Genomic DNA, 21,899 nt, shown 5'->3' on the forward strand with positions numbered 1-21,899 from the left:
AAAAGCCATTTTTGGAGTATTATTATTTTTTAAAGTAAGGACTCAGCAAATTTGCTGTCACCTTTTTCAAACACTAAAAGAAATAGTGTGTTGCATTAGACTGTTCGGTAATCACTGCACGGTCTGCAACACTGTTCGAAAGTCGTAAAGTCAAAGCAGAGATCGCTAAATCGCCAAAGTGAAGTTACAAAATGTCCGCCTGAAGGGGTTACATGGGTATACGGGTACTAAAAAATCTATTTTTTTTATTGCCTTATTAAATGCTACAACACCTCTGGAACATTGTTCTACATTTTCTAGTTGATCCGACTAATAGTTTCGGAGATACAGCCTTGAGCATTTGTATATTCGAAGCTGGCTAGGCTAAGTGAGCCGTCTTTAAACGTGTTTTTCACGAAACTGTCTTTTTGAAGTCGGTTCGGCAAGAATTCTCGAGAACCACTCAACCTGTCTTCATGAAATTTTACATACTCTTTAAAATACGATTCTTAAAGGCTTGGACGAAGTATTTTTTTCGACTACAACTCTTTGAAAAAAATTTCACGATATTTTTATTGTAAAAATTGTTTTTATAGCAAAAATTCAATTTTCAGATTTTTCTTCCTTCGTCCAAGTTCTATGTATTAACTAAAATACAGATTTTTTTCACTGTAGATGATCCTGTAAGCAGTCACCTTGCCAACGCGGTTGTATCTTTGTTCCGAGGGGACACCGGTAATGGCGTCGCAAGGGCGGAGTTTACAATTGTTTTTTTTTTTCAAAAATTGCAGAATTTCTTTGTTAATATTGTAAATTTGTAACAATGAAAATTTCTAAAAAAATATTTTATTTTTTATATGAGAAAAAATTGTTGAAAAAAGGCTGCTTTTTATTCAAGGAAACCCATGTAAACCTTTTACCACATCAAATTTAAATATAAAACTTAAATTCAAAATTTAACTTAAAATTTTACAGAAATCTCACTCCGAACATCCTACATTATTCCAAAATGACTTCTTACAACAAATTTATTTAATCTCTTCGACGCTGTTAGTCAAACAACACAAAAAAAAATAATTCTGAACAGAAATTTGTACTTAAGTGCCAATTCCATTTTAGCTGACAGCTATTGCCATTTACGCATTGAGACATTTGTATGCGTGTTAAATTTGCTCTTCAGTGCAAATTGTTCATGTTTTTTTTTTAGGGAAATATATAAAAATGTGTGACAGTTTATTAATTGATTTAAAAATCGAAATTTACTCATTCATTTTGAAGCTGGTGGACACACCTATAATGAAATGCAACATTAAAAATGTATCAAAATTAGCACATAAAGATATTTAAGTTTTACCTAAGTATGTATGTATGTATTAAAATATAGGCAAATACTACATTAAGTATATTTGTAGTCATAAATCGGTATTTATAATATGCATTATTATGTGTTACTTAATAATTTAGTTTGTATTTGTGTATACTTTCTTTATTCCGTATAAAAAAGATATTTAACTTACATTGTTTTCTGTTATTATTATTTTTTTTTTTTTTTTAATATTTTAAGTCTCTTGGGAATATACTCATTTTTTTTTTATTATTTTTGGGTTTACTAACCAATAAAATGGATATTTTAAGCTAATATTTTTATTTGATTTCCCTTAATTTTTATACTTTAATGCATTGTTATATAAAAAAATAAATTTAGTTAGAAATAACAAAGTTAGTTAATGTTGCTTAAGTTTTTCGCATTTATGCATATATTCTTAGTACTTTTTATATTTGCACACAAACGCTTTTATATTTTTTTCTTTGTGTATGTATGTATGCATTTGAGTAAAGTTCTTTAGTTAGTGGGTAAATACTTGATTTAACGTATTCATGCCTTCCATTCTGATTAAAAATTGTCGCTATCATTTACCTATCGTTACTTATAACTGTTCTTCAAAAAAAAATATATTTTTTAATGCTAAACAAGCAATCGTAAAATATTTACTACTTTAGTGTATAGCAACTATTGCAAAAATTGGAAAATCTTTATTAAAACAACGACACTTTCGACTTTAAACTTCATGCAACCAATGTTTAACTTTTTTTATTGCTTTCTTGTAGAAAAATGTCTCTAATGATTTGTAAGAGATTTTCAAAACATCGCGAGGAACTCTGATTACTCGGTTTAATCCTCAACAAAGAATTATTATCAAGTAGTCGAGATTTTTTCATTACTATTTTGAGTTAACAGCTAATTGTGACATATTTTTTACCGTTAGGGTAAAAGCAGAACAGTGAATTATTAGGTGGTTATATACAGTTAGAATTTTCAAAAAAAAAAAGGAAGATTTTTTATGTTATTTTGTTAATGTACATACATATATTTAAGAATACACATAGAAATTTCATAACGTTCCCGTGAATATTTTCGAAGTTTTTTTTATTCGAAGTAACACGCAAATTTGAAAAAGTGTTTCAGAGCACCAAACTTTAAACGCATTTTTCTCAAACACCTATTTCCAAAGTTGGGGACCAAACGTTACCCGAAAACTGCGTAACTGATTAGTCTCAATTTTTAACACGAGTTTCTCAAATATATTTTTAGTAATTAAACGAAGATTTTTTCGCATCTATAAATATATATATTTTTTATAATCAATTTAAGGCCAAAAGTTTGGTCTAAAATCGTGTTTTTTTTTTTTTTTTTTTTTTTTAACCTTTTTTGAGTCAAACAATTTTTTTTTTTTTTTTCCTTTCATTTGCTTTACCAGATTTCACATTATTTCAATGAAATCTATTTGGTTTTTTTTAATTTCAGAGTATCCCGTTCAGAGATATAGTGGTCAACGCAAAACGTCTTTTTTTAGAGGAGCTCCCGGAGATGAGCAGTAGTTCCTTTCCAAAAAATTTTTTTACTAATACTAAACTGTAAAATATAGTTAAAAAAAAATAACTTAATATGTGTACAAATATTTGAATCAATAAATTTAATGACTTTCTCAGGAAAAATTTTGAAAAAATATCGTTTTTTCGACCTTCTATCTAGTTACACAGAATAAAATATGTATAAATTTTCTCTTTAACACTGCGTTTACAGTAGTTTTTTTTATTTCAAAAATCACCTTTCAAAAACATTTTTTAAATTCTCAAAATTTTTAAAAAATTTTTTTTTAAATGTGACAAATCAAAGCTAGCAATCATAAAATTTCAACAAAATAGGTTGCATGTAGTTAAAGTAAGCGTAATAACTCTTAAAAGCTCCATTATAATATTAAACTTAATTTAAAATTTTATTAAGAGCAGTTCGCGCATTATTATGGCATTTGAAACCACGATCCATAATTAATATTTAAAAAAAAAGGTTATAAAAAGTTTAACGCTCAAGAAGTGCCTTCGAAATCAGCAAGGTACTAATAATACAGTTATATTTTTCATTTGATATGATAAATTTTGTTATTTTTTGGTTTTAATTATATAATACTAATACATATTTAATTGCAAGCACGCACAACTCATAGAGTTCGTTACAAAAAATTACAGAATTTGCAATTAATCGAAAAATCTCTGCTTAAACTAAAAAAAAAATAGTAAAATTTCACAAAGTTCTGCGCTCACGGCCTTCGTAAGCAAGTTAAGCAAGTTAAGCAAATTGTTGAATTTTTGTTGTACCAAAAATCCCCGGTAAATTTTCTCGCCTTTACAGCCAGTTACTTTTTAAACAAATATTTTGTAAATACATTTGACTTCCCAATTAATACTCATTCGCATATCACAAAATTCAATATTCTTTACAAAGGATCGAACAACGGTAAGGCCGATCCAAATATTTAGTTCTTTACAAAACAACAAATTCTCTGCTTCAGTTCAACAACAGGTTTCTTATTTATCATAGAGCATTATTTGTATGAAATTCCAGTTTTATCAGGTTACTAGTCTCTTATGTAATGCCTCTTATACTCGTTTAGTATTATGACTTCGCTACCAAAATATTTAATGTGCGTAATTTGTTTACTAGTAAAGTGACATATTTTACTTTATATATAGAATATGTTTATTTTTATTTGATTTATTTACTTTTTTTATTCTTTCCTTGTTTTGTAATTTAAAGTGACAATTATCGTTTAAGCTTTGTCATTTTCTGTAACGGTATTTACAGAAAAGTAACTTTGCTATACAAATTTTCATTTGATTATTTGGTTTTATGTTTCGTAAACACACAAAAAATTTGCGTCGTGTGGTTTACATTACAAAAAAGTCGTTTGGTTATATCCAATTCTCTAAACAAAGTCGAGCTCTAGGCCGGCCTCAATGTTGACGGCCACCGCCTTGTCCGGCACATTACCAATATCATGGTTCACCTCGTCTTCCCCCTCCTCCTCCTCCTTTAACTTCTTCGATTTGGACTTCTCTTTCGTCGCGAAACCTAGTATGCCTAGGGCACTGCCGCGACGTGAAGATTGTCCCAACTGCTCGAATCAGGAATCCACTAACACATGCCAGCGCGCCAATAGCTCACCCTTGGCTAAGTCGCGTACATCCGCCCAATGCGCTACCTCCTCTGGTCCGGACGAGTTTAAACCCATACTAAACCAGCCGACCATTTCATTCTTTTTCATATTACGTTTCGCATAAACGGAAACCATAAGCGTCACATCGTTCAACTGGAAAAGTGCCACCTGCAACACATACAACGGTAATTATAAGTAAAAGTTAAAAAAAAATATAGTTCTTACTTGAAAGACGAAGGTCTCCTTAAAGAGCGGATGTGGTTGGCCGCGTCTCGTTGATGTTTTCGCTCGCGATATTTCCTGCCCTATACTACTAACTAAGCACAGCTTTACATATGTGTCGGGCGCCTTATTCATTGATAAACTACGAAAATGACTACCCTTGACAATTTCCACTGTCAAACGCCCTGTAACGCCGTTATAACCTAAACCTAAGAGTAGTTCCGGCACACCACCATGTTGCATCGATGTGGTCGAACCGGCACTATCTGAACGCGCCAGACTTAACAAATCACTATTTGAGCCCAAAATCTATAAAGCGCCAGATAGTAAATAAATTTTGAATTTATTTCAAATTTTCAAAGCAAGATTTGCATACAAAAATACTTACAGAAGACGTACTCCTCGGCTCCAAGGGTAGCCACAAATTCGTCTCCAACTGTAAATCTATTGTGGCGAAACTAACATACGCCTCGCCGATTAGACGTTCTTTCCGTAAACGTTCGCAACCGTATATTCGTACACGCAGTCCCATATTGTTGACCTCCTCTGGATTGACTCGATGTAACAGAAAACTCTCCATATATTGTGGATTCTCGCCCGAGCGAATTTTAGTCTTATGCTTTTGCTTCTTATTTGGCAACATAAGAAGACGGACCTGAAAACGAGATTTGAGTTTAAAAGCTAACGCTAAGTAAATTCTAAAGTTGACTAATGATTAAATTTTTTAAATCACGGGTGATCCAAATAGAGGTACTTCTTTCAATAGCCTTTTTTTGACAGATCACGCGTGAGCCGTGTCAAACTGTCATGTTATTTTTGTTCAGTATTGAGAGCCGATTCGGCCCCATACGAAGCGACTCGGATCGATGTAGGAAACGACTCGGCGCATGTAGAAGATCTTTGCGTACAAAATACAGCTTGTGCAAGGACTGAAACGGTTCGACCTTCCTAAGCGACATCACTTCGCTCTACCGGCTCTTGAAAAATTCCAGAAAGATCCGTCGTTTTCGGGCCAAGTTTTGTTTAGTGGAATTTTGTTCAGTGGGTATGTAAACATACAAAAATTGTCACAAGAGCTGCCATATCATCCAGAAAAAATAACGGTTTGGTATATTTGATGCCTGAAATTGAACGTCGTTATCTCGGCGACATTTTGTTTGGATTTATTAAGAGAGCACTTCGATACGCAGATAATTTCACGTTTTTGGCCGGTTGATTGGGCACCAAGATCATACCGCACGATAGACATTTTTCTGTAGGGATAGGTAAAGTTTGAAGTCTATGCGCACAATTCCGCTAGAATTCAGGGCTGTGGATACCTCGACTTTCACAAACCTACTCCCAATGATTGACTAAGTTCGTTAAGGCACGATATGGTTTTGTAAGGGACTTGAATATGATGTACGAAATCTATCGATTTTCATTTAAAGCTCGCACGTTGAAAATCTCGTAAAGATCTGACCGGATCTTATGCCGACGCATGAAAATAGTTTTACAATTGTTTAACTTAAATTACCTGCGTATGCGTCGTTTGTCCGTTGCCCAAAGTGGGTAGACCGCGGGCTTGCATCACGTGCACAGTCATCTTACGCATGGGTGCATCGTACAGCAAAGAGATTTCGATACTGCCACTTTTACCATAGAATTGATTCTGCACCGAAGTGTCGTCCGATTTGATGGAACGCAAATCGCTGGTGTCGAAAAGTGGTTCCTACAAAAAAAAAAAAAAATGAAATGGTGAGTGGCGTGATGTGCGTTAAATATCCGTGGACTCATAAACTTACATCTTCGTTATTATTATTACTGCTGTTATGAATATTATTATTATTGCTATGCAAATCAGGCACATCATCTAAACTGTCTTGACGCGCAGACGCCGTCGATATCTTCTGATATCTGCCGCTACTGCTATTACTGCTGGTTTTTGGCAAATCCGCACGATTGTCGATGCGCGACTCCTTCAGCGAAGACGAAGCGCTGCATTCGCTCGACTTATTCGTGCCGCCATTACTTTGAAGACGTTCTGCATATTGTTTGAATGTTTCTTAAAACATTTTTATTTAAAAGACTTAAGTTCAGCTGTTACCTTTCCTGTCACCGGTCAATATACCCGTATGACTGTCAACTGAGGCCTTCTCCGAGTCATTCGAACTGCACTCACTATGCGAGGACGGAATACCGACTTTACCACGCTCCGCTATGGCCAACGGATCACGCGCCGGATCGAAGCGTGGCGTTATCGTAACGCGCTGCAATTCGTTCGGCGTATAATTGAAGCTGTGTTGGGGATTTGGCGGAGACGGTGGCAGATACGATGACTGCTGGTGCACACCGTAACTATTGAAATTACCGTTCGTTGACAAATTACGTGACTGCTGCAAGCGTAAGCGCCGCAATATATCTTCCTCAGAATCAGAGCTGGTATTATCATAACGGCGTTTGCGTGCTACAAAATAATGTACAAATTAATTATGTACAAATAATTTAATTTACCAAAAAAAAAACTAATTGCAATTAATCTCTCTTCACAATTATTTGTGATTATACTCACACTTACACATTTTTTGCGTGTATTTGGATGCGTTTATCTTCTCATCGCAACAATTTAGACCGTGTCGAGCATGAAAGCACCATTTGCGATGTACGTAAAGGAAAAATAAGAACATCAAAGTGACGACGCCGAAAAGCGCACCCAATACTGTCGTTAACTCAACGGTTCCTTGGTTCATGAAAAGAGGGAATTTAAGAAACGACATAAATAACGGTGTACAAATAAAACTGCCATATTTAATTAATCAACAGTAAAGGTAATGCGTTTAAACACGAATGTCCTTCAGCTTGTACGGACTTTCGTGCGTGTGTGTGTGTGTGTGTGTGAATATGTTTCTGCATGTATGTATGTATGTGTGTCGTACTCACTTTCGAATTGCCTGGCTAACATAACAAACAAAATATTAACCAGACAATGCCGCCAAAGGAAGGAAGTGTGAACACTACAACTGCCAACAATTAACTGCTCAACTATTTTACTGTTCACCTGTTTCAACCAACTGTACAGCGCGGTATTTAGTTAAAACTCAGCTAACTGCAATAATGGAAATTCCCATAAAAATAATAACAGCGTAGAAGACAACGCGTATGTACATTCCGACTCATACATACATATAATAATGACGATGAAAGTAAAAAAATCGAATTTACTCGTGAATAGTTTCACTAATGACGTGTTGTCAGTAGGTGAGTAGGTTGAAGTGACATACAAAAAGGATAAGTACATATAGCTTAATAGATATAACAACCAATAGTCGTCATAATTTAACCGTGTTTCGGAACTTTCCCAGCTTAGAAACACAATTGTATCTAATCAAATATTGGAAATGTTCATAATCTAGAAAAAATATACTTTGTTGTCTCTCTTAAAAATACCATAAACTTTAGAGGTAAAGTCAATTTGGAAATCCAATGTAGAACTAAGGCGGTGCTTGAAAGCTTGAAATACTCTCTTAACAAAAATATAGTTTTTAATAAGTCACACGAGCAAAATCAATTGCCACAGGCAGTAGTAGGCAGTAATGAGTTAGTACGAAGTTCGGTCTATAAGGTATATATGTATATAAGAACCTTCGCTCTAAGCTGATGGAACACAGTTCTTCTCTGATTAGCCAAAGCTACCCCCTTTTGGGGGCCTTCCCTCAGGCGGTCCAATTTTTGACAGTATAGACCCTAATTAAAAGTTAGGCTATAGACGAACAGCTCATAGTAGATGATTCCTGACTTGGCGACCGTTGGCGCCGCCTCACCGCGATTCAACCACAACCGTTTTCAGTTTACTTGAATAAAATTTTCACCACCAGTAAGCATCTGTGTCAGATATTGACAGTTTTTGTTGCGATTCAACAAATGGGAATTCGGTGTACGAGGTTTTTTATATCAAATCCTTTGGTATTGGTCTGCTTTAGGTTCTTTGTGTAATGTTTAGTTGCTGGACAATCGAGGGTGTGCTTACATTACTGATGGTCTTTACGATTTTTGTAAGAGAGCTTACATACCAACACCAATCATATGGAATACACCGAATATTAAATGCTCGCGAATATGCTCCCATTTCACTTTTGACGGCTATAACTTCGAAGTCGTAGATATATTTCGCCAATATTTGAACCAGCATTGACACCAACAACACCCGACAACCACGTAATATAACGCAGAATAATTCTTGCCAACAGATGCTACCTCGGGCTAAGTAATTGAGAAGTAAAGTCCTCTCTGAACGAACAAAGATCAAACTCTGCAAGTCACTTATCCCCGTCCTGCGACGACTCTGCTATATGGCGCAGAGGCACGGACAATGAAAATAGCTGATGAGTCAGCGTTACGATTTTTCTAGAGAGAGGTTCTGTGGAAGATTTATAGTTCTTTGCACATTGGCAACGTCGATTATCGCAGTCGATGGAACGATGAGATATACGATGACATTGACTTAGTTCAGCGAACTAAGAGAAAGCTGCTACGCTGGCTAGGTCATGTCGTCCGGATGGATGAAAACACTCCAGCTCTTCGAATATTCGACGCAATACCAGCGGGGGGAAGCAGAGGAAGAAAAAGACCTCCACTCCATTGGAAAGACCAGATGGATAAGGACCTGGCTAAACTGGGAATCTTCAATTGGCACCAAACAGCGAAAAGGAGGAACGACTAGCACTCTGTTGTTAATTCGGTTCTAAACGCGTAAGCAGTGTCTACGCTAATAAAGAAGAATAAGTATGTCAAGTTTACGCACAATTTTATACTTTTAAAGTACAATGATACACTGTTACGAGTAAGACATTTTCTTTGAATTTAATGGAAATAATCCATATGTTAACCGGTATATGCTGAAGTCATCTGAAAGTTTGAAAATCGTTGTATTAGCTATATGGGAGCTAAGGGAAATATTAACACGATTGAACCCATTTTTAACACACAGATATACCATCATGAGAAAAGGGGGGTTACCCCTTAGGGGGGTATTCTAGTCTATAATTAAAAAAAAATCGTTTTTTTTTTTGCATAATCTTAAAGACTGGACCTTAATTTCATTTATATATTTCCTACATTAACCGATATTTGCGGTAAAAAGTCATCCAGAAGTTCGAAAATCATATATGGGAGCTAAAAAACTATTAATCCGAGGAATATCTCCGTATTTCAATTATATATCTCACACATTGACCGATATTTCTCTTAAAAAGCACATGCAACACACTCACACATACAAACATATGTACATATATACATGTATATATGTATACTAGCGTCAAAGTATCGCATCCAGTTTCAATGTCAAATACGTATGTATGTATGCTGGCGCCTTTGTCTTTGTCAGCACCTTCGTTTAAAGTGCGTGCGCAACGCGTCCTGCCGACAACTGTTTAAATACAAACAGACACACCGCTAAATACATGTGTATGAGTTTACTGAACTGCAATTACACGCAACTAACGGGCGATACACACCGGGGCTGCCAATTAATGGCGCAGTGGTCAAAGTACATAGTATATAAATACATAGCACAGGCACACAAGTTCTAAGCGTGGCCGGCAGGAGTACGCTCCGGTTACTGTATGAGTGTTGTCAGACAGTCAATCAACTAAGGTGTTGTAAATTTTTAAAAGCCATTAATATTATGTTACTAACGAAGAGTTTGTGAGTGTGTTTGTGCATTTACGTATGGAAGACTTGTTATATTCTATGAATACATGTACTTGATAGTCAATATGTGCTTTTGTACATCCTTACATATGTATAAATATATATACATACGTATGCATGTATTTTATTTGCCATAAAGCTCTAGAAACCGGGTCAAAGTGTTTGCAGGAAAAAGTGATGCACGCAAGCGCCTTTAAGTTCATAGATATTTGTGTGCATAGGAGCCATTGACCATAATATTTTATTAACATTAGCGTGATACTTAAAGCCTACTCTTTTAGAAGGTTAATTGGAAGGTTTATGTCTCTTGGAAATCGAATTCGGAGTACTTATCAGAGTTCTACAGATCAAAATGGTTGGCTTTCCTTTTGTAGCTATTTAATTTTAACGTTGCTTGGTCATGCTTGTGGTAATCTTAATTTGGATCTCTTCATAATAAACCTTAACCAGCGCTAAGCCTTACTAAAATTTTAATTGTCATTCGCTGTTTCGGGTAATAAAACAAAATAAGTCTTATAATTCTTTGAGTTTTAATCTAGTTTTATATGACATGCCCTAATGGCTGGCTTGGAATCCAAAAGATATACATACGTATGCATATGGATTTTTTTCGGCTTTTGTGTCATCATTTTAGGTTGAGGTTTGGAAAGTTTTAAGCAAAACATTTCTGATTTCAAAACATCATATCTTAGCTGTCTTCGATTCACTATTCCTCGCTCGCTGTGTTTGTGCGGTGCTTCTATGTCAGCAAAATTACATGTAAAAGCACAACAAACTTATCGCGTTGAGTTCCACACCTCATCAATGGTATATTTTCGATGATGACAAGTGTTGTTTTACATATTTTAGAACATTTTGTCATTTGATTCGTTCATAACGTTGAAGAATGACTTAAGTAGTCTTTCAGTTTTTTAGATATTGATCTGAAATTTTGCTTGCACTTGTGAGGCTTATGATAGTTTCGGTATTTTCCTTGTTTTTTACACATTTTAGACCAATTCGACCGTTATGACTCATATGACAAACTAGTCTCACACAAGATATAGTTTTTGGAAAAGCCATGCAAGTTGTTCCAAACTTAATACTATATTTTTTTTTAACTTCGAAGTATTATTTTTCCACCAAAAAATTAAAAGGGCAACACCATTTTAAATGCCTTTAGATCAGCTAATATTTAAAATTATGACTATCACAAACTATTATTTGAAAAATACAAAAAGAATTATATTTGAAATAAAAATTTTATATTGAATAAAAAATTAAAAGAAAATAAAAATTGCATTATTAGTCAATTATAATTTTCGTTTTTTCCACTCACCATTTAATGAATACGATTCCACGCCGGAAATTACTATCATCTTAGTTCAATTCCAAGCGCTTTCTTTGTTTTTGCTTTCAAACTCTTTCACTGCGATTCGCACGAGGTGCGTGCACTGCACAGCTGCAAAATACAAGCAATACCAAAAGTACCGTTATAATCTAATGCGTTGCGAGATTTGAATATTCTTACACACACACCAACACACATACGGAAAATCCAATTACTCTTACGCAGTTCAGCAAGTGTTTGCACACACACACACACTCAAAGCTGGCGACTTGCCGTTTGGGTTATGTTTATGTTTTTCTTCTGCGTATCGGCACAAATGATAACAAATCAAAGCATTGTTGACATTTCACAAATGCAAAAACAACACCACAAACATGAAACAATATGTGTACATTCCAGTGGAATGCTGGCAGTGGACTTTGCAGCGGAAAGTCGTGTGAAAGCTTCGTGGAGGGTAGTTAAGACTCCTTGCAAGCCACAAAGGATACTGAAATGCACACAATCGATTTTTCCAAATGATATCCATAAAAAACAAAAACTTTAATGCGTGCATGTAAATAACTTGCCCAAATATTTTTGCGCAGTTTTTGCATCAAATACACACCTCTTATTTTTAGCTAAAACTTTATCGCACGTCTGCAAAATTTTCACTTAATACTGTTTCGTTCTTGTGAAAATAAAAATTGAAACTAAAATGCACACAACAAAAATGAAAAATTGTGTTAATCCGGTTCACGCTGCTGCTTTGCTAGGTACTTTTCACGTAACATTTGTCCACTTTGCACACAATTTCTTCGCTTCGCACGAAATATTTAGCAGTTACTTAAGTTGGCTACAAGTTTGCTGCACAAATTTGTTAAATTTTTGAAATTTCTTTGTGTTCTTAATCACTTCTTCATGATTTCTCACAAATTTTTGTGTGCGTATTAAAGTAGCAGTGACTCAGATATGTGATTAGTAACATATGGTATTGCTGTTACCTCCTTCTTGTATGACGAACAAAAGCTCGGGAATGCTTCCAAAAAGCTCTGCCATTTGACAAGTGTCACGAAAGGACAACAGTTGCGCACGAAATGCAAAACAACTGTTGATATGAATTTTATACATATGTATGTATGTAGTGTAGCGAAACTTTGGTAATAGACAACCCCGCTGTAGACCGTGCTAATGTCATTATTTTCTCAATACTCCAGTAAGAGGTTTGAAATAATTTTAAAAAACAATATTGTAACAAATTATGATCCGAACATGATAACCAAATTCAGTCTGAAGTCAATTAAGATGTCTAGAAATGTAACATCTCTTTTCGTCCTAGTTTAAATCGAATGTTGCCGAGATCACGAGCTTCAATATCAGGCATCAAATGGTCGGTTAGGAACGCGCCTCATCACTGAACAAAATTTGGCTCGAAAACATCGGATCTTTTCTACTTTTCAACAGTACATAGAGCGACGCGTTGTCGTTTAGGATGGTCAAGCGGTTTCAGTTCTTGCACAAACCGTATTTTGTAAGCTTTCTATTTAAGATCTCGACGTAAAATGCGTCAAGTCGTTACCCACGGTTTCGTATACGCTCTGAGCTACGTCTGCTATATTCTCTTCACTGCGTAATAATTTATATGAAAAATCCATGGCTATTAAGAAATCCATCCCCAGCAATAAGACGTTCCAACAAGTACCCTGCAAGCCACTTACCAGTTAAATTGCCGGATAATTACGCAACAACGCTAACAGAAAGTTCTTTTATAATTTCAAAGAGCTTCTTACAGCCCGAATTTTCGTTCATTCCTTTCTTAAGTTAAGACTTTATGAATTGCATGGCGTGTATGTGCGAGTTTAAGTCCTAATTCATTCAATGTATTAGAGTATCGGAGTGTAGGACATAGCAATACTCATCTTTATCGCATGATAGCGCTAGCAAAGAAATAATTCTCATAATCAAACTTATATTTTGGTTTTGATCCTAATATTGGTTAGAGGTTCGTGTTAATATTGGTTAGAGGTTCGTGTTATTGGAAGGCAAAACGCATAATGAAATCAAGAATAGCTTGAATGTGACACGGTTCCTCTTCTCTTGCGATGCCTACTGTAAAAATTGGTTTTACGATTTTCAACTTGGCTGCACGTCGATTATGACAGCTGTCGACGCGATGGGTGCTCACCCCAGTTAACAAACTCAATCATATAACTACTTCACAGCAATTTGCGACATTGTTTAAGCGAAATTCAAAGAATATGTAAGGACGTTACTCGCCAAAAACTAACGAACAGTCGATCACGAAGAAGAGCATAGACTATGCTGTCAGTCGGAATGATGATGACCACCATTTTTTATGGGGTTCATGGGTGTGTTCTACATCGACTACCTCTTTTAGGAAACACAATTCAAAAATTTTATTAAAAGATGACCGATCTAAAAAAACATTCACATCGGTCTGTTCTCTTCTTCTATATATGTTAAGATACCGGCTCAAACCTTCCCCATCGCCACATCCAATTGGGTCAAAATAAACTTCGAACTGCGATCCACCGTATTTTCCACATTTGGAATCGTGGCTTTTGTTTTAAAACTTGAGAAAGTAATATTTTCGTCCAGCCATCAACTTTTGCTTTATATTCTTACAAATTAGTACGAGTATCTAATGTTCGACTTCGCAGACACCCTCCACACATTACCAACCTAACTCTTAACGAACACATTTTTTTCGATGTTTATTGGAGAACCAACGAACGAAGCGAAACCGTAAAGTGCTGTAAAATCATCCAATCAAAACACAGCAATTTTCTACAAAGTTTTCAATCATGTTCGCGTCACATAAATATTTTTAAATATTTGTTTAAAATTCATAAATTAAATATAGTTTATGATGAAAACATAGATGGATTTAACAACAACATTTAGCATACAAAATGCGTCGATGAAAAACTCTCCCCTATGGATGCACCTTCTTGCAGGCGGAATCGCAGGAGCTATATCGCGCACGTGCACCGCACCAGCCGACAGAATTAAGGTGTACTTGCAGGTAAATAAAACAAAATACAACCATTATTCGTAAGGTCCGTAAGTCAAGCGTGTTATTGGTGCAGGTACAAACGCATAAGACAAGCTTCATGGAATCCCTACGATATTTAATTAGCGACGGTGGTGTGCTAAGTATGTGGCGTGGCAATGGCGTAAATGTTTTGAAAATTACACCCGAATCTGCTATAAAATTTGCTGTATACGATGAATGTAAGCGATTTCTGCGCGGCATGGACGAACGTCGTGCCCTAACAATAGGTGAACGTTTTGCATGCGGCGCTGTAGCGGGTAATGCCTCGCAAACATTGCTTTACCCCATGGATGTACTGAAAACACGTTTGGCATTGGTTAAAACTGGTAAATATTCCGGAGTCATGCCGATGATCAAGAGTATGCTTGAACGGGAGGGCTTACGTTCATTCTACCGCGGTTACAACGCCTTTGCTGTCGGCATTATGCTTTATTGCGGCATTGATCTGGCCATTTATGAAACAGTTAAGCAAGCATATTTGGGTTACAGAGAAGCAGAAAACACATTAAAACCGCTAGTGATTTTAAGCTGCTGCACATTCTCAAGTACGATTGGACAAGTAACAACCTACCCGCTGGCGCTACTGAGTTCACGTCTTCAAGCTAAAAGTAAAGAAAGGCAAAATAGTATAATAATGATAATCTTAAAATACAATTTTATCCATTTTTCAGCTGTGCTGAAAAAGCAAGCGCTAAGCGAAAAATTTTTAGATAACAACATGGTGCTGCTGTTGTGGCGAATTCATCAAAAAGAAGGTATACATGGTTTATACCGCGGTATACTGCCTAACTTTATGAAATCTATTCCTTCTGTATGTATCACTTATATAGTCTATGAGTATATCATATCACTTTTAGGTTACAGTATGATATAAAGTTACGAATAACAAGCAATAAATATAATTACAACATATTATCTAATGGGACTTATCTTATGTTTGCAAAATTTCGCTCTTTTGTTTACCTAACGGCTGTATCTAAGACCTAGTATTTATCGAGGGAAATATAAGATTAATATATATAAATCACATTATGAAAAGTGTGTACGTACAGGTACGTCTATCCGTTCATTCGTTTGTCTTAACTTGAGTACAAATTAAGATCCCGCATAAGATATGTATCTTGATAATATCTCAGATAGGCGCAACTGTGGGTCGCACCATTTATTTTTTACTGCGCAGTTGGTGATAACACATTTTACCGTTCAATTAAAGAGTAGTCTTTGATCGTATTCTTTTCGTCTTTGCTCAACATACACTCAAGATCACAAAGTATAGAGACGCAACAAACTTCCCCGCTCATTTTAAATGCCCATCATTACACAGACGAAGTAAGGCTTCTTTTTTCGGGATTTATATCTAAGCATGATGCCACCAAAACAACATTGTCAAAAACTTTTACAACAACAACATTATTCTAATTGATTATAATCAGTTTACTAGGCATTGGGTAAGTTACTTATACGCAGTGATGGATCACTTTTTGATTGAAATAAAAAGCTGTAATCGAACCACCTTATATTAACATATTTTAAAATTCATTAATATTTCATATTATTGTGAAATATATCTTATATGTAAATTGCAAGATTTCTACAAATCTCAAGTAATTTTCTTTTCTTGGCACTTCGTTTGCACTATGGAGATGACGATAGGTAGCAAGTAGTCGTATAAACACATTCCGTATTCGCCACATACTCGGCTTACGGCTTTAACTTCCAGAAGCGTTATCTTCTTCATTCGACATTTGTTCGGCTAAAGGATCATTTTACTAAAATTCAGCCATTTTGTAAAAATTTTATGTAAAACTCAAAGAATTAAAGTACTTTACTCTCAGATAGCACGACTGTCTACAATAACCGTTTATCATAGGAACTCTCCTGAAAATTATGATTCCGAATATTGGCCCATTTTGTATAAAAATGTCCATCCACATTTTTAGATGCACTCAAACAACGGGGTTTTCAATAGGAACGGTACAAAAGTTGACCGATAGGGAGCAAACGACGCCATTGAAGCCGCTTCTTTGACATTTCTCTTTAGTAAAGTTTGCCATTTTATCATGGAAAGGTATACGATCCAACAACGAGTCAAAATTATTCAAATTTAGTACCGAAATTCGGAGTCAACTTTAAGAGCGCTACTTCCAATTTATGTCGTCATAATCGTCCTGTCAGATCAAAAATTAAGCGTCTAGTGGAAAAATTTGAATCCACAGGCACAGTACAAAATATTCCAGTGCCAGTGAGGCAAAGAAGTGCATCTCAGTGATGTAGTTGCGGCCAACTTTGCGAAAAGATCTAGGCCTACATCCTTACAAGATCAAATTGACGCAAGAACTGAAGCTGCTTGCCCACCAGAGACGTCATATGTTTGTGAATTGGGCTGAGGAACAACTTGAAAATTATCCGAATTTTCATTGTAAAATCCTCTGCAGCAATGAGGAATAGCTTCGTCAATAAGCAAAATACATATGTGCTATTGGTCATGCAGCAATTCACACGTACTCCATTGGTCACCATTGCATCTCGAAAAAATTACGGTTTGGTGCGGTGTATAGGCCGGCGGCGTCATAGCGCCGTACTTCTTCCTTGATGATCAAGACCGGCACATTACTGTGAATGGGAATCGCTACCGTTCAATGATAACCGAATATTTTCGGCCCGCATTGAATGATATGGGCTTGGACAATATGTGGTTCCAACAGAATGGCGCCACAAGTCACACAACACAATCGATTTATTCAAAATCAAATTTGGTGAACGTGTTTGACGCCGTTAAACTATTTCCTATGGGACTACGTCAAGTCTATGGTCTATGCCAACAAGCCAGCGAAGATTGTTGTGCTTCGTACGATTATCGAACGTGAAATTGCAACAGTATCGGTCGATTTATGCTTGAAAACCGCCGAAAATTCGGCTCAGCGTTTGGACTTCTGCCAGTGAGCCCGTGGTGTCCATGCAAAAAAAAATCGAGTTCCATACATAATGACTTTCACAGGAATAAAGAATTTCATTGGATATCATTTTTTTTTTAATGATCGTTTTTGTTTTATTAAAAAAAAATTTGTAGCGCTCTTATTGAAAACCTCGTTACATGCTACCTTTTCTGGGCTCCCAGATTATGTTGCAAAAATTATGCACTTCATAGGCATCGAGAATGGGTAAATAATAATCACATTCAATGAAATGCTGTGCCACTACTATTTTAATTTGAATTAAATAATTTTAAAGTTCAAGCGCAAGATGCAGTTTAAGCAGCTACAATTGTTTGCAAATTTAAAAGCAACACTTTTTCGTTTAAATTTTTTTTTTTTTCAATTTTTTGCTTCCTGACCAATGCCCATCTCCTTGATGAATGTGAAAAGTGTAAAAGAGAATTTAGCCAGCTGAAAGCATTACAAGTAAAAAAGATTCTACAGTTAAAACTAAATCAGTGTCCAGTGCCAAAACTCACCGAAATATTTGTTGCCACATTAATGGGAAACAACTGCATGGCCATCAATTCAATGGACAATTGAGCATGGTGCATAAAATATAGAATCACTTTGCGAAAACGTCGATCCCGCTCAGGCCAATTGCAATGGAATATGGCCAGTGGCAATTTTTCGCTGTCGGCCTTCAATTCGGTAGCGAAATAGCAACAAGGCGACGTCTGCAATAGAACACACAAGAAGTAGAGAGTCGAAGCGATTTGGGTGCTGCGATCAGCGAAAAAGAACATATTCACCATGGTCACACACAAAATCGAGGACATAATTAGGAATTGTGTAAAAATTGTTTTGGAAATAATCGGTTTAATTCTAGCCAGCAATCTAACGTTTTTTTTTTTTTTTTTGAACAAATTTATAATTAGTTTTACATGCATATATTTTAATTACAAGCACTAAATAACTCACTCTAGTATCTGTTGATGCGTGACTACGCAATCCACCAGCTCATTCAAGTTGTCATCCTCACTCTTAGTGGCATCTGTGCCCAAACGACCGACCCGACCCACTAATAACTGTAAATGCGTACTTATAACATAAATGTATACCGATCCATATGAATCATAGAGGGATTGATGGAATAATACGAAACCCATCAAGAACAAGTCATAAACTGTTTGCCCAAAGAAATGCATTGTGGACTGATGCTCATCGTAAAACGGAATCCATACCGAAAGTGGCGCTTTGCCATTGATTAAGGGCGGTATGACCGTAAACAGCATATACATCAGATATGACGTGCCAAAAAAGAATACCAGTCTATTGCCCATGACTGCAGCTTTCCGTATTAGGGCCACATCTTCGGGTCTGGTGTAACGTGCATCCAACGCCGCCAAAGTTGGTTCAATGCCGCGCAGTCGGTTCAAGGCGCTTGTCACCGTTAAACACTTCACTGGTAAGCCAATCAAATTTAAACTAGCCTGTAAACCGCTCAGAAATTGTACAGTTGTAATGATGTTTTTCATATATTTTATAACGAAGCCTGCTATGCCAGTAATTGGTCCAATTATTATGCAGATTGCATTAACCAGAAAAGACCACATATAATATAGCGGACCAGCATTCTTAGGTGGACTTATCCCCACAAAAGTACAGCCCTTGAAGAAATAGATGAATGCATACTTTGAGGCAGTCTTTCGAATACCTCGTCCGGTTATTAGTTCAAACATCCTTTTGCCTTAGACAACTTTACCACAATGTTGAAAATCGCAAACTTAGAAAAGTCTATTATGGGAAAATCATTGAAAATTTCATTTTTATTGCAAGAATATTCGCTTATGAGAATTAATGGAACCATAGAAAAATCCCTATTATCCTCTTTCATTTTCTTCATTTTAAATTGTGTGCAGTTATTTTAAGACTAAATTATTAATTAGGGTGGAATAATGGCTAACGGAAGTGTGGCAAAATCTCAACAGCTTACAATTATTATATTTTAATTATACACAGTTATATAGTGTAATGGTTACGTAATGAGTGGTTAAGGCGAAGGAAACTATAAATTATTAGTTGCGCAATTGTATTCATGTAATCTCTAAAAAGTAGAAACCTCAAGCAGCAAATAAAATTGATTAAGTGCAATTAATAGCGATTTATACGTTAAGACTATCGGTTAAAGTTGTTTCTGTAGTAGCGTAATTGGGCAATTAGCCGGTAACTTAACCTATAATGGGCTTACAGGATAGGCATTGAAATTTAATCGATTATTTGTTTCAACCACCCTGTAGTTATAGCAGCATTTACGGAAAGCAACCCTGTCTCTCCACTGTCATTTCACGCGGCATACCGTCGCGTTCACTTATTTGGCAGTTCAATTGCAAAGGAATTTTATTACAATTTCGTTACCGGTATCAAAGCATTGTTTGAGAAATATTCACACACTTTGATTTTTCAAGGCGATTCCATAAAACAGTTATTTTTAAAGAACACTAAATTTTACAAAATAATAACAAAATGTTCTGGGGTAAGTTTTTAAAGTAATTGTTGAATAGTTTGCTTTTGTAAGAAACGATTTCACCACGTGTTTTTTTTTTTTTATTTGCGCGGGCCTAACGACCCACGCCATCTTTGCAAAAATATTTTAATCACATTTATCATCCAATATTTAGGATTAAATTTAAAACCTAACCGTAAATACACTCAAAAAACCAGCAAACCGTTTCACATCTCCTTGGCGGCGTTGGATACAGATTCCTCATCAGATGAAGGCTCTAACCAAATTTTTATTAATCATGATAATCAAAAATTTTTAATTTGCACATTGCGCAAAGGCAACTGCGAGCAAGTTATGCTGGACCTGAATTTCGGTGAAGGCGATGAAATTTGTTTCCAAAGCATTGGTAAGTGTTTCAAAATAATAAATTCAATTCGTTTGGAATCTAAAATAAATTTTATATCCATAAAGGTAGCGGAAATGTTAGTCTTACCGGATACCTAATTGATAAATTTAACTTTATGGATGATGAAGATGACGACGAGGAAGAAGAAGAGGAAGAACAAGATATACAAGATCTTCGCCAGGCTTTAATTAAAAAAGCCAATGCCAAAAAGGGTAAGAAGGCAGCTGTTGAAGAGGAAGATGATGATGAAGATGAAGAGGACAGTGATTTTAATGGAGAAGGTTTAGGTAAGTAATCATATATAATTAAATGAAGCATGAAATGACGTTATTGTTAATAATAGATGAAGTTGAGGAGGACGATGAGGATGAGGATGAAGAAGATGACGAAGACGATGGTAAATGTAAAATTTTATTAGAACTTTAGCAAATTATTTATTTGGTTAATATTTTAACAGACGAAGATGAAGATGACAACGATGATGAAGAGGGCGAAGAAGATGATGAAAGTGAGGATGAAGAAGTCCAACAGCCAAAAGCTAAACAGCCAAAATTGGATAAGCCTCAAAAGCAACAGAATGGTGTCGCAAAAGAAAACCAAGTTGCTGCAGATAAGAAAGGCAAGAAGGATAAAAAAGCAAACAAAGCTGAGCAACAGAAGCAACCACAACAAAAAGCTGCCGGTGAACGCGTAATAACTGGTGGTGTCAAAATTGAAGATATTCGTATTGGCAATGGTGCAGAAGCTAAGTCTGGCAAACGTGCTCAAGTGTATTATGAAGGTAGACTTAAATCCAACAATAAGGTATTCGACAGTTTGAAGACAGGCGCTGGTTTCAAGTTTGGTCTTGGTCGTGGCGAAGTCATTAAGGGTTGGGACGTTGGAGTCGCTGGAATGAAAGTGGGAGGTAAACGTCGCATCACTTGTCCACCACATATGGCATACGGCGCACGTGGTTCACCACCAACAATTCCGCCAAACAGCACGCTTGTGTTCGAAGTAGAATTGAAGGGCGTGAATTAGAAATATATCTTTTCCTTTAATTGTTTATTTACTTAGCATTTATGTATGTATTTGCGGTAGTTCGCATTTACGTTTTTTTTTATATGTTCGTCTTTTTTGAGTTTGAAATAAGTTAAAAACAAGTTGTTTCCTTAATTATCCTCATTATTATTATTCCTTTGCATAAATGTGAAAATGTGCAAAAAGGCAACGTAGAACTATCCTCTTATATGAGCAACACTCGTTGTGAATGATGAAAAAATAAATACATTCGAAGTACTGTTTTGTAAAATCCCACTT

General features: G+C 35.8%; 4 protein-coding genes across 4 annotated transcripts; 2 read left to right on the top strand and 2 right to left on the bottom strand.

Annotated features, from left to right (window-relative positions):
- Positions 1 to 4,442: 4,442 nt before the first annotated feature.
- On the bottom strand, positions 4,443 to 12,375 carry LOC108966184 (synaptotagmin-14). The gene is made up of 9 exons (XM_018928951.1): positions 12,323 to 12,375; positions 11,707 to 11,829; positions 7,255 to 7,416; positions 6,784 to 7,143; positions 6,482 to 6,720; positions 6,214 to 6,408; positions 5,086 to 5,352; positions 4,701 to 5,006; positions 4,443 to 4,643 (listed from the first exon to the last, which is right to left on the bottom strand). The coding sequence occupies exons 2-9, from the start codon at positions 11,744 to 11,746 to the stop codon at positions 4,443 to 4,445; spliced, it is 1,770 nt and encodes a 589-aa protein (XP_018784496.1). The 5' UTR covers positions 11,747 to 11,829; positions 12,323 to 12,375.
- Positions 12,376 to 14,547: 2,172 nt separating this feature from the next.
- Positions 14,548 to 15,685, top strand: LOC108966242 (calcium-binding mitochondrial carrier protein SCaMC-3-like). The gene is made up of 3 exons (XM_018928992.1): positions 14,548 to 14,740; positions 14,805 to 15,378; positions 15,442 to 15,685. The coding sequence occupies exons 1-3, from the start codon at positions 14,597 to 14,599 to the stop codon at positions 15,642 to 15,644; spliced, it is 921 nt and encodes a 306-aa protein (XP_018784537.1). The 5' UTR covers positions 14,548 to 14,596; the 3' UTR covers positions 15,645 to 15,685.
- A 2,399-nt stretch (positions 15,686 to 18,084) lies between these two features.
- Positions 18,085 to 19,427, bottom strand: LOC108965650 (odorant receptor 7a-like). Its single transcript, XM_018928200.1, has 3 exons — positions 18,667 to 19,427; positions 18,225 to 18,582; positions 18,085 to 18,156 (listed from the first exon to the last, which is right to left on the bottom strand). The coding sequence occupies exons 1-3, from the start codon at positions 19,425 to 19,427 to the stop codon at positions 18,085 to 18,087; spliced, it is 1,191 nt and encodes a 396-aa protein (XP_018783745.1).
- A 613-nt stretch (positions 19,428 to 20,040) lies between these two features.
- Positions 20,041 to 21,891, top strand: LOC108966923 (39 kDa FK506-binding nuclear protein). The gene is made up of 5 exons (XM_018930080.1): positions 20,041 to 20,221; positions 20,367 to 20,597; positions 20,663 to 20,884; positions 20,941 to 20,994; positions 21,055 to 21,891. Exons 1-5 carry the CDS (start codon positions 20,212 to 20,214, stop codon positions 21,618 to 21,620), a joined length of 1,083 nt encoding a protein of 360 aa, XP_018785625.1. The 5' UTR covers positions 20,041 to 20,211; the 3' UTR covers positions 21,621 to 21,891.
- Positions 21,892 to 21,899: the final 8 nt, after the last annotated feature.

This window comes from Bactrocera latifrons, unplaced genomic scaffold (genome assembly GCF_001853355.1).
Source record: "Bactrocera latifrons isolate USDA-ARS-PBARC rearing strain unplaced genomic scaffold, ASM185335v1 scaffold_10, whole genome shotgun sequence".
NCBI classification, from domain to species: domain Eukaryota; kingdom Metazoa; phylum Arthropoda; class Insecta; order Diptera; family Tephritidae; genus Bactrocera; species Bactrocera latifrons.

What these genes read in the sequence shown, in the direction of transcription:
- LOC108966242 (XM_018928992.1), top strand. Translation starts at nt 14,597, where the DNA reads ATGGATTTAACAACAACATTTAGCATACAAAATGCGTCGATGAAAAAC. An exon ending in GAATTAAGGTGTACTTGCAG is followed by an intron (nt 14,741 to 14,804) that starts GTAAATAAAACA and finishes TTATTGGTGCAG; the next exon opens with GTACAAACGCATAAGACAAG. An exon ending in TTCACGTCTTCAAGCTAAAA is followed by an intron (nt 15,379 to 15,441) that starts GTAAAGAAAGGC and finishes TCCATTTTTCAG; the next exon opens with CTGTGCTGAAAAAGCAAGCG.
- LOC108965650 (XM_018928200.1), bottom strand. Translation starts at nt 19,427, where the DNA reads ATGTTTGAACTAATAACCGGACGAGGTATTCGAAAGACTGCCTCAAAG. An exon ending in ACGCATCAACAGATACTAGA is followed by an intron (nt 18,583 to 18,666) that starts GTGAGTTATTTA and finishes AAAAAACGTTAG; the next exon opens with ATTGCTGGCTAGAATTAAAC. An exon ending in ATGTGGCAACAAATATTTCG is followed by an intron (nt 18,157 to 18,224) that starts GTGAGTTTTGGC and finishes TAATGCTTTCAG; the next exon opens with CTGGCTAAATTCTCTTTTAC.
- LOC108966184 (XM_018928951.1), bottom strand. Translation starts at nt 11,746, where the DNA reads ATGATAGTAATTTCCGGCGTGGAATCGTATTCATTAAATG. An exon ending in CAAATACACGCAAAAAATGT is followed by an intron (nt 7,144 to 7,254) that starts GTAAGTGTGAGT and finishes ATTATTTTGTAG; the next exon opens with CACGCAAACGCCGTTATGAT. An exon ending in GACAAACGACGCATACGCAG is followed by an intron (nt 5,353 to 6,213) that starts GTAATTTAAGTT and finishes TCTCGTTTTCAG; the next exon opens with GTCCGTCTTCTTATGTTGCC.
- LOC108966923 (XM_018930080.1), top strand. An exon ending in TTTTAATGGAGAAGGTTTAG is followed by an intron (nt 20,885 to 20,940) that starts GTAAGTAATCAT and finishes TGTTAATAATAG; the next exon opens with ATGAAGTTGAGGAGGACGAT. An exon ending in AGAAGATGACGAAGACGATG is followed by an intron (nt 20,995 to 21,054) that starts GTAAATGTAAAA and finishes ATATTTTAACAG; the next exon opens with ACGAAGATGAAGATGACAAC.